This window comes from Hylobates moloch, unplaced genomic scaffold, assembly GCF_009828535.3.
Source record: "Hylobates moloch isolate HMO894 unplaced genomic scaffold, HMol_V3 SCAFFOLD_13, whole genome shotgun sequence".
NCBI lineage: Eukaryota > Metazoa > Chordata > Mammalia > Primates > Hylobatidae > Hylobates > Hylobates moloch.
The window spans coordinates 103127895-103139161 of NW_026652288.1; the positions used below are offsets into that span (position 1 = coordinate 103127895).

The following is an 11267-nucleotide window of genomic DNA, read 5'->3' on the forward strand; positions in this document are numbered from 1 at the left end:
TGTGTGTGGTGAGTGCGTGTGTGTGAGTGGGTGTGTGTGCATGGGTGTAGGGGTGTGTGTGGTCTGTGTGTGGTGTGTGTAAAAGGGTGTATGTGTGAGTGGGGGTGTGTGTGAGTGGGTGTAGGGGTGTGTGGTGAGTGCGTGTGTGGGGGTGTGGTGTGTAAGTGGGTATATGTGTGAGTGGGTGTGTGTGAGTGGGTGTAGGGATGTGTGTGGTGAGTATGAGTGGGTGTGTATATGCACGAGTCTGTCTCGTGTGTGTAGTATGAGAGTGTGTGCGAAAATGTGTGGTGAGTGCAGGTAGGTGTGTGGTGAATGTGTGTGGGTGTGAGTTGTGTGTATGGGTGTGTGTGGGCGTGATGAATGTGTGTGGGTATGTGTGTGTGGTGAGTGGGTGTGTGTGCAGTGTGTGGGGGTGTGTGGGCGTATGTGTGTGGTGAGTGGGTGTGTGAGTGTGCAGTGTGTGGGTGTGTGGTGTGTGTGGTGAATGGGTGGGTTAGTGTGAGTGTGCAGTAGGTGAGTGTGTGTTGGGGCATATGTGTGAGTGTGTGTGGTGTGTGGTGAGTGGTTGTGTGTGCAGTGTGTGGGTGTGTGGTGTGTGTGGTGAATGAGTGGGTGAGTGTGCAGTTGAGTGTGTGTTGGGGTATATGTGTGAGTGTGTGTGGTGTGTGGTGAGTGGGTGTGTGTGAGTGCGCACTGAGTGTGAGTGTGAGGGTGTGTGGGGATGTGTGGTGAGAGCGTAGAGTGGGTGTGTGAAGGCGTGCAGGGTGAAAGGGTGACCTGGATGAGCAATCTACGATCGTTTCAATGCCCGGAGTCTACCACTTGAAGTAGACTGATGGCTTTTAAACTCATTGCATGGTATTGATTTTTATCTACGCTTTTTATGAGTGCAAATTAGTGTTTCTTTTGCACGTGAGCTGATTGCATCAGCCAAACTGCAAAGGTCTAATGGAGTGTGGCAAGAAAGTGTATTTCAGTGGCGATATGCCACAAATGCACTCTGGCAGAGGAGAGCGGGAGCCTCTCGGATGAAGAAAGGTGGTGAACAAAGTGTGCCCAGCTCCCCTTCAGCGGCCCCCAGGCTGGCAAGGGCGGGACAGTGGCTGGGAAAAATGGCTTGCATGGGGGCACTCACAAGCCGTTCTGGGAAGAGCCTGGCACTGCCCTGTACTCAGGGTTCTCAAGCCATCCACACTCGCCTCCAGCAACACCGTTTGTTCATTGGTTAACGTGGCCTGGTGAACAAGAGAAATTTGGCATTGGACAGATCTAGGTTTGAATTGTGACTCTTCAACTAACTAGTCAGTCCTTAGACAAGTGATTTAATCTCTCCAAGTCTGCATTCTGGTCTGCGGAATGGGTGTGGCAGAAGGCCTGGGGAAGTAGGAGACAGAGAGAGAGAGAGTGTGTGTGTGTAAGGTGAAACATCTGTGGAAGGGGACTTGCATTAAAAATTCCAAGGATCGGGCAGGTGCAGTGGCTCACGCCTGTAATCCCAGCACTTTGGGAGGCCGAGGTGGGTGGATCACGAGATCAGGAGATCGAGACCATCCTGGCCAATATGGTGAAACCTCATCTCTACTAAAAATACAAAAATTAGCTGGGCGTGGTGGTGTGTGCCTGTAGTCCCAACAACTAGAGAGGCTGAGGCAGGAGAATCGCTTGAACCCGGGAGACGGAGGTTGCAGTGAGCCGAGATCGAACCACTGCACTCCAGCCTGGCAACAGAATGAGACTTTGCCTCAAACAAACAAACAAACAAACAAATTTCAAGGATCTTCTGAAAGAGAAGGGATGGAGATTCTAACTCCTTTCCCCATTATTCAAAATTCCAGAAAGTTGTTTGAGTGTACTAAGGTTCAGTGGCTAGGGAAGGGCAACAAGGCCCTGCCCCCTCCCCCCCGCCCATGGGAGGGGTCCAGCCCTGTAATATGGTGAACATGACTGACCCCTGTCGGGCTTAACCTCCTGGGACAGGCTTACACCTGGCAGAAGGGATCTAAGGCACTAGAAGAGTCCAGGTGAATATGATTGGAAGCCCTTTGCCTGGGTATAAGCATGGGATAAAGGGACAGGGACAGCAGATCACCCCTCTCTTAGCTGCTGGACCTGCACCAGCAGCTGTGGCACCCCTGGAACCCAGAGGCCTGAGGGAGTTCTGGGGATACCTGGACACTTGGAGGGAGTCACCTTCCTTCAGACAGTGTTGCCTGAGAGCCTGGGACTTCCTGAGCCTGGTGCTAAGTACTTATAGGAGTCCAGAGGTGTGTACGATAGTCCTGCCACCTGCCTGCGTGCATGTGTGTGTGTGTATTCACACGTGTGCTTTGAACAAATGCTGACGGAACGTCAGTGCCTTCCTGGTGGCACAAAAGAACCAGCCTGGGAGCCTGAAGGCCTGGGTTGCAGGGCTGGCTTAGCCACTGGCTTACTGGTGACTATAGGACATTCATTTCCTGTCTTGAGCTCCTTTTCCTCATCTATAAAATGGATTGAACTTATCCTTCAGGTCTTTTCCAGCCACAGTGGCCTATAGATACCATTTGTTATTTCCTTTTTGGTCCCCACTCATTTTCTTTTCTTTCTTTCTTTTCTTTTCTTTTTTTTTTTTGAGATGGAGTCTTGCTGTTGCCCAGGCTGGAGGGCAGTGGCACAACCTCGGCTCACTGCAACCTCTGCCTCCCGGGTTCAAGCGATTCTCCTGCCTCAGCCTCCCGAGTAACTGGGATTACAGGCACACACCACCATGCCTGGCTAATTTTTGTATTTTTAGTAGAGATGGGGTTTTGCCATGTTGGCCAGGCTGGTCTTGAACTCCTGAGCTCAGGTGATCCACCCACCTCGGCCTCTCAACGTGCTGGGATTACAGGTGTGGGCCACCACGCCTGGCCTCCCACTCACTTTCCAAAGGCCTATTCTCAGCCCAGAATCTGCTTTCTGTAAGGATCTGTCCAGTTCAACCTTGCACAAACACAGCGAGAGCAGAAGCCACAGGTGTGAGACCCCCACCCAAGGCGTCTGTAGAGAGCACACACAGCCCATGTGTATTATTTATTGTTGATTCTGTACACCAAATGGATTATAAGCAGCATCCAGCAGAAGACAGACCCCCAACCCTGCCCACCAGGGCTCACACTCTACAAAACCCTGAGGGCCTAGAAATCTCTAAATGCATCGCCAAGCACTGGGGCTGATTTGCAGTAATTCTCTAAGCAAGGCAAACATGATCTACTTTTGAAGGCAGCATGAAGGCAGCGGGTTGGTGAGAACAATCTCTCCTTAAGAGAAGAAGACGCCTGGGGCGGAAGGAGTTTTATCCAGAACTGACTTGCCAGCCCAGCCTCTCTGAACCACAGCAATGGCTTCCTTCCCAAGGCCACCGCTGCCTTCCCAACAACCCAGATTCAGTTCTGTCTGTGGGATCTGGGGGCTGAATCTTTGAGTGGTTTATAGCTAAAGCTAGGATACATCTAACATCTGTCGACCAACTCTGGTTCCCGAGCTATCTCTAGCTGTCTGCTCTCTGTAAACTTCCTGAGTTTGGAAGTTCTTTCCCAATAGCTCTATATCAGCATCTGAAAGGTTGTGGAAATTGTGTCCAGGAAAAGTTCTAAGAAGAACTCTTGTATCTCTAAATTCTAAGGAGGAAGAACAATATACATACAGCCCAATTCCCATGAGAGGGACCAGCTATTCTATTCTTTAAGGGATGGATGAGTTTATTTTTTCTGCAGTTGCAAAGCTTTTGATCTATATGGTACCAAGTGAGGTTCTGATGACCAAGACTAAGGAGAGCAACAGGGGAGTGGCTTCCATTTTCTTTGGTTTAATGACGAAAGCCCAAGACAAGCCATGAGCTCTTGTACAAAGTTTGAAGAGATAAATAAAACTCCCAGGCTGTTGAATACCATGCAAAAGAGCAAATGCCTCTGTACCCATCACAAGTGGGTAGAGGTGGCACTCCTACCACAGGGGTGTGAGGGCTAGAGAGAGAATCCATGTCCAGTGCTTTGAAGAGTATCTGTGCACAGGAAGCACTTTTGAAAAATAGTGGTTCCAATTGGCTTTTGTTGTCTTTTCTCCAACGCTGACTCCCAGCCCCCACTCCAGATGGGTGTGGGACTGTCAAGGAGGTGTGAACAGAGAGGAAGAGTGCACTGAACTCTGTACCCTACTCCAGCTTTCTGGGGGACCAGCCAGCTCATTCCAGCCCTGAGAATTGAGCAAATGCATCATCCTGTTGGAAAGGAGACTCCACTCAGCTTTTCTAGTAGGTGCCCAGCCAGACAACATGGCTCAGAGAGGTCGAAGGGCCCGATGAAGAAAAGGAGGCCCAATGGCTCCATCCAACCACTCTGATGAAAGAAAGGAAGAGGCAAGAGGTTCACATAAAGGGGCCCTCACCCCTCACCTAGGGTGCTCCTGGGTGGCATCATCTGAGGACAGCGGCCCTCAGGTCAGCCTCCGGGGTGGAGAGGAAGGTGCTCCAATGTCATGGCTACTGCCAGGAATACCTAGAGGTTCGGGGTTAAGATCGGCAGGGCCCACTGTATGAGAAGGCTTCCCACCTCTCTCCAGTCCTGGCCCACTTGTGCCTATGCACAAAGACATCTGGAGGCCACTCACAGGAGCACCCGACAGGTCTGTGGGCAAACCCATGCTTCCTGTCTGGAGCGATACGGGCCGGGCTGCCCCTGTTGGCACCAGGCACAGCAGGCCACCATCAGAGGGTGACGCTCATGTGCTATGCTGTGGGCTCACTTCCTGTTGGCTCTGGCAAGCCTTGGTGCATGTCCTCCAGGTGCTACCAATGGTTTGGAAATGCCTTGGAGACCCTGGGGGGATGACATCTCTTGACTCTGACGGGCCTCATCTCTCCTAGATTCCCTGGGACAGAGGGTGAAAAGCTACAAAGTGCACTAGTGTTTGCAAACATCCCTCTGGACTCTTGTGCAGGAACTGGAAGGGAAACCTGGTCAGCACTGTGCTCCTATGGCCCTGGGGGATGTCACAGGTGTCTTGGGGAGCAGGGAACTAATAAGAGCCGATCGGGATTGGTGGTGGATTTCCAGATCACCGTGGAGTCAGCTGAAGTTCTTTCCTGGGCAGATGCGGAGACCTGAAATTCTCCATTTCACTGTAAACTGGGCCAGTTGTCCAAAGAAAGACACACGTTGCCATGAGCCTAACTTCTTGAGCGCCATGTGAATATGTGTGTAGCAGGAAGGCCAGAGAAGGCAGGCATTCGTGTGACTGTGACTCAAGGAGGAGAATAACCCTGGAGCAAACAATTCAACTCCTAACCAGACCACACGCAGGAGGAGCTCCAGGGAGCCCCCAGACCCAGCATGACCCGTCGGCGTACCCCTGTGTTGCCTGCTATAAGTGAGATTCTGAAGTTCGGCTGCCAGCTGACTGTGAAGTTGATGGAGAATTTTACCACATTAGAAAGACACTGGATTCCGTTACATTTGGTTTTCAATTAAAGGATCTCATCTCTGAGCTATTTCACTTCCCCTAAGTGAAGAATGAAAATTAAAAACAGATACAGGCGGAGGGACCTCTGATGAGCCGCAGAGAGCTTGCTGGCAGGGAAGAGGGTGTGGATGCACGGACCTCTGCAGTCAGGATGCTTCTGACCTGGCGAGCCAGGGTGCCCCAGGTCTCAGGGTCTCTCAGGGTCTCCAGATTTAATAAAATCTCCTGTTCAGGCCAGAGTCTCCCATCCTGTCCACACCCACGTATTCTCCTCCACCCCTGGCCACTGGGCCTTTGCACAGGCTGGCTGTGGGGGGACTGTCCTGGCTCATGGGGAGCAGGTCCCAGGTAAGTCCATCTCCAGAAGCCCCCGTCTCCTCTGGGAAAAGCCCAGGTTGGGGGATATTGGTGATGCTCTGTGTCTGGGTCTGGATGCTGATTACACAGGTAAGTTCAGTTTGTGAAAATCCACCAAGCTGTACACTATCGTGTTCCCACTTTTCTGCACATACACTTCATATGCTTCAATTAAAACTTTTCAAACAAACTCTAGGGTTGAACACAAGGACCCCCAGGCACCAGATTTCTTTCTCTATCCCGTACCGATAAGCTGATTTTAATGTTTTTAGAAGTCCAAAATTCTACATGATTTCATTCCTTAAAGGGGTCAACTTTTCGAAGCCAAGTTTGCAATTTGGAAAGATCCTTCTCTAAAAGGCTGAGCTTGCTGTGCTGGGATCTTTCTTCCTTTTCCAGATAAAAATCACAAGTGAGACGCTGATGACAACTCTTCTGTCTTGGGAACTGAGCGGCATGATTGTCCTTCTCTCTTCCATAGCGTCCCCAAAACCAGGGTGCTTGACGGCTCTTAAGAAACCAGTTAAATGGTTTGAAGTCTTGTTTGAGGAGAGAACTCACCCTGCCTTCAGGAGCAGAAAATCAAGGGGAGAACTTTCATTTGAGGGGACATGCTGGGTCAAGCCATAGCACAAACAAGAGAAACAAAAGAAGGGAAATCAACTTACATAATACTTAGGCGAGAGGGGCTATCTCGGCGGAGAACTATTCCCACGAGGTGAGCAGGCTGTGGACTAACTGAGTCTACAGAGGCCAGGAAGGGGCCTGGGCGCAGGGAAGGCTGTTCTTGGAGGACAGGTGGGGAGGATTTGGAGGAGGAGCCCTCTTGAAGGAAGCCCAGGGGTATGAATCAGAAATCCCCCGGGCTTTTGCCGTGGCCAGTTGGATCTATCTTCCTGATTGTAGGAAGGTCCGGCATGACCTGCTTCTCTACAGGAGAATCAGGCAGGTCAGGAAGAGGTAGGCACACCTTCCTCTAGGGCCAGAAAGAGCAATCACGGGAAAGCTCCGTGGACCCAGGGGTGGAGGCAGAAAGATGAAATTCCCAGCTCCTCCAGTCCTATCATTCCCCAGCCCTGCTCCAGCCTGCCTCTTTAACACTCATTGGGTGCCTTCATCTGCATCAGGACGGCTTGGCTCCTCTTCTTGCAGCAGCAACAGCCAATGCAGGCAGCCAGGGAGCAGGCCAGGGCGACAATGCCAATTACAATGGCGGCAATGGCCAGCCCGCTCTGGGCCTGGGTCATGCCCCAAATGCTGCGGTCCTCAGTGACCTGAATGGTAGTCAGATCAGTGTAGTCTTCCACAGGGCTGGTTAGCTCCGTGGTAGAAGAGATGGATGTGGTGTCAGGGTAACTGGGTGTGTCTGGGTACCACGGCGCTTCTGGGTAACTAGGCACCTCGGGGACATGGACACTCGGAACAGCAACGTTGACGTTGACGATAATGAGGGACTGGCCTCGGACATTGGCTGGGCTGAAACACACAGGTACGGTGTCCGTCCCTAACCTAGGGTGGTTGAGCAGGAGCCAGTTGCGGAGCGGAAGGATGTCTGAGTCACATCTCCAGGGATTGTCATACAGCCGCAACTCACACAGTTTCCCCAGGTGATCGAAGATGCCGAGGGGCAAGTTCTCCAGCTGGTTGTTCTGCAGCTGGATGGTCATGAGGCCATTGACGTTGGCGAAGATATTCCCTGGCAGCTGTCCGAGGCGGTTGTTCTGCAGGGAGACGTTCTGCAGGTTGGCCAACATGCGGAAGACGTTCCCGTCCAGGTCCTGCAGTGCGTTGGTGTGGAGGGACAGCTCCCGAAGCTCCGTCAGCCCGTTGAAGGCACCCGGGGAGATGAAGCTGATCTGATTGCGGCTAAGAATCAGGACCTGCAACTGGCGGAGGTTGCTGAAGACATTGTCGGGTAGAGAAGTGATGTGGTTGTCATAGAGCCAAAGCTCCCGCAGGTTGGGCATGGGCCCAAAGACCCCTGGAGAAAGCTCCTTCAGGGAATTCCCAAAGAGAGTAAGACGGTTGAGCTGGGGCAGCTGCATGAAGATGCTGGGTGGCAGCTGGGAGATGTGGTTGTTGGACAGGTAGAGTCTCTGGAGGTTGTGGTTGTTGTGGAAGAGACCAGGGGAGAGCAGTCCAATCTGGTTCTGCTGCAGAGCCAGCTCCTGCAGGTTGACAAGCCCATCAAAAGTGCCCATGGGGATGTCCGTGAGCCTGTTCTCATACAGCCGGAGGACCTGGAGGTTGCCCAGGTGCTGGAAGACCCTGGGTGAGATGTGGGTGAGGCTATTCTTGCCCAGATTGAGCTTCGTGAGTCCCACCAGGCGGTCGAAGGCTCCGTCGGGGATGTATTCCAGGTGGTTGCCGTGCAACTGCAGCTCCTTGAGGTTGCTGCACTGGGAGAAGTGGGCCGGCTGGATCTGCATCAGCTGGTTACTGGACAGAAGGAGGGACTCGAGGCTGTCCAGGCCCTGGAAGAGGCCGACGGGCAGAACCTGCAGCTTGTTGTTGGCGAGGCTGAGGTAGCGCAGTGAGCCCAGGTTTCGGAAGGCCCCAGGCATGATACGCGACAGCTCATTCTTCTCGATCCTCAGGGCGATGAGGGCTGAGATATTGAGGAACGGGGACTCATTGAGTTCAGTGATGTGTGTGTTGAGGATCTGCAGGCTCATGGCGTTCCAGGGCAGAGGGGTGGGCACTGCCACAATGCGTGCCCCGGTGCACTCCACCTGGGAGGCCCTGGAGCAGGTACACTCGCTAGGGCAGCCATGGTAGGCCAACGCTGCACCCCAGGCTTGGCAGCCCACCAGCAAAAGGAGATAATGCTTCAGTGGCATAGCCTGTGCAAGGGGAGAGAGCACACGTTAGTCAGGGTCCTCTAACCGACACTGGCAAGTTTTAAGCCAACATCAACTTGCAGTGCCAATGCTGGCTTGGCTTTGAACCCCATCATCATATACTGGACGCACGCTCTCTCTGCTCTGGACAGCAAGCCTGTGCACCTTTGCCCCTGCCTTTCTGCTTCGATGCCTTTGCCCAGGCAATTCTCCCTAACTGGAGTGCCACTTGTCCTTATACAAAATGTTCCCATGCTTCCAAGTCCAGCTCCAGTGCAATGACCTTTAGGACACTTCCCAGATTCCATGAGTCAATCAGTTACCCTTCCATGAAGTCGTCTTCCCAGTCTCCATCATTGGCCACAGTGGCCTTAGATGTCATTCACTGTGTCCCTCTCTGTCTCCTTCCCCAGCCAATAAGCTTTCCACGGCGGGGAGTCCATCCTTCATCCCTACAGGTTCCTTAGGGCGGGAACTGTATCTTATCCATCTCTGTGTCCCTCACATCATCTGAATGTGCTGGTTAAACACAGCCTCGTCAGGAGGAACATGGAGGCAATGGGAACAAATAAATAGGGCTGAACCTGGGGGAAGATGGTGAGGCCACAAACACAGTGGCCTGCCGGGAGGTGCAGCAGCAGTGGCAGAGTTAGGACTACAGAGCTGGGATCTGCCTGAAAGACTACAGTGGAAGCAGCTTTTCCTCACGCTCACCTGGGCCTGCCCTGCCCAGCCCATCACCATCAACCATCACTTAGCCCTCTGTTAGCCCTTTCACCTGTGCTTCATCTAGGTCGAATTCAAACCACCCTCCCAGGAAAAGGCCATGACGTGTCTGCACCACGTCCTGCCTCACAGGGAGAGGCTGCTGTGGCTTAGCTGGTGCCTGAAGCCAGCCTTGTGGGTATAAGTCCCAGTTTCCACAAGAAACACTGGGGAGTCCTTGAGTAAACTTCCAGGAAACCTACTGAGATGTACTTTGCGCTAAAAGATGGTAGGTCAGTCGTGGCGAAGTTCTGAAAATGGAGGCAAGTTCATGAAAATGTTGGTGTTTGAAATCACTGATGACAATGACATATATAACTGTGTGTGTGTGTGTGTGTGTGTGTGTGTGTGTCTGTAAAATGTAGAGATATGGGACATGGGTGCTGGTCCCTATATGAATATTTAAGGATCACTAACAGTTTCACCTTGAATGAAGCTTGAGGCCTGCAAGCTTCAGCTCCCTCGTGTGTGAAGAGGGGATGGTAACTCCTGCCCTGCTCTTGGGGCTATTGTGAGGAGCGAATGGGAAAGGATGCAGGGCCATCCCGGCCAGTGCTGTGCAAACGCGTGCTGTTGTTCCATGCTTATCCACAGCTGGACCCTATAGACTCCTGAAGTCAGGAGGGCCTCAAAGTGCTTCTGGTCTTGGCATTAGTAGTCAAGGAACTAAGAATTTCTGTGTATATGTGAGAGTATGTCCAACTTCCACCAAAGGTTCAAAGGTCCAAACTCCTGGAAGATGCAGCAGTCACTGCCGGTCACTCATTCCCATCACTTTATGGGGAGCAAGAAGCAAGGAAAGGCTTCTGAGCCCAAAGCGCAGGTCTCCAGACCCCTAAGGAAGTACTTTGAGTGTTAATGCTGTGTCTGCCTTTCCATGAGCAAAAATCCTGAGTCAGAGGAAGGAATTTCAAATGATGGCATAGAAGCCATCAATGGTTGGGTAAAGAAGGTATTTCTCTGGTCTCTCTTTGTGGCTCTGAACTCACGGGGTCTGGAGCCTGGCCCACATCTCAGAGTAACCCAGGCTTCCCAATTTGGCCTCAGCCCCACACACCCCTTTCCTGCCCGCCTGCCCGCCCCAACAAGCTTACTCTGAGATAAAAACCTAAGCCCATTCCCCAACCACACAGACCTTGATTTTTTTTTTTTTTTTTTTTTTTTTTGAGACAGAGTCTCGCTCTGTCCCCCAGGCTGGAGTGCAGTGGCACGATCTCTGCTCACTGCAACCTCCACCTCCCAGGTTCAAGCAATTCTCCTGCCTCAGCCTCCCAAGTAGCTGGAATTACAGGCGCACGCCACCAGGCCTGGCTAACTTTTATATTTTTAGTAAAGACAGGGTTTCACCATGTTGGTCAGGCTGGTCTCGATCTCCTGACCTCGTGATCCGCCCAGCTCGGTCTCCCAAAGTGCTGGGATTACAGGCATGAGCCACCGTGCCCAGCCAAGACCTTGATTTTTTTACTTGTTCACAGCCCATGGAAGCCCTGACCTGTTATACTTTTACATTAAGAACTTGACTAAGCATATAGAACGATGGAAACAAGAAAGGAAAAAGAATACCTTGTCCAAAGGCATCTAGATGCAAAGGAATGGGGCCAGATTATGCTAGGGACACATCTAAAAAAAAAAAAACTTATATAGACAAATGTCAGGTCCAGAACCCAGCAACAGAAAACAAGCTGCCTAAACAGAGTACACAAAAAAAGTGGCTCAGTATTCACCCTAGGAGAAGACTTAGGACTTTTTACTAACGATAACAAAGGAAGGAGGCTGCCCGCAAAAGCTAGTGTGGTCTGAGACTGGATTAATAGAAGTATCACA

General features: G+C 51.8%; 1 protein-coding gene across 1 annotated transcript; it reads right to left on the reverse strand.

The window, feature by feature from the left end:
- Window positions 1-6932: 6932 nt before the first annotated feature.
- On the reverse strand, window positions 6933-11021 carry LRRC15 (leucine rich repeat containing 15). Its single transcript, XM_032172337.2, has 2 exons — window positions 11007-11021; window positions 6933-8681 (listed from the first exon to the last, which is right to left on the reverse strand). Exons 1-2 carry the CDS (start codon window positions 11019-11021, stop codon window positions 6933-6935), a joined length of 1764 nt encoding a protein of 587 aa, XP_032028228.1.
- Between the last annotated feature and the right edge of the window lie 246 nt (window positions 11022-11267).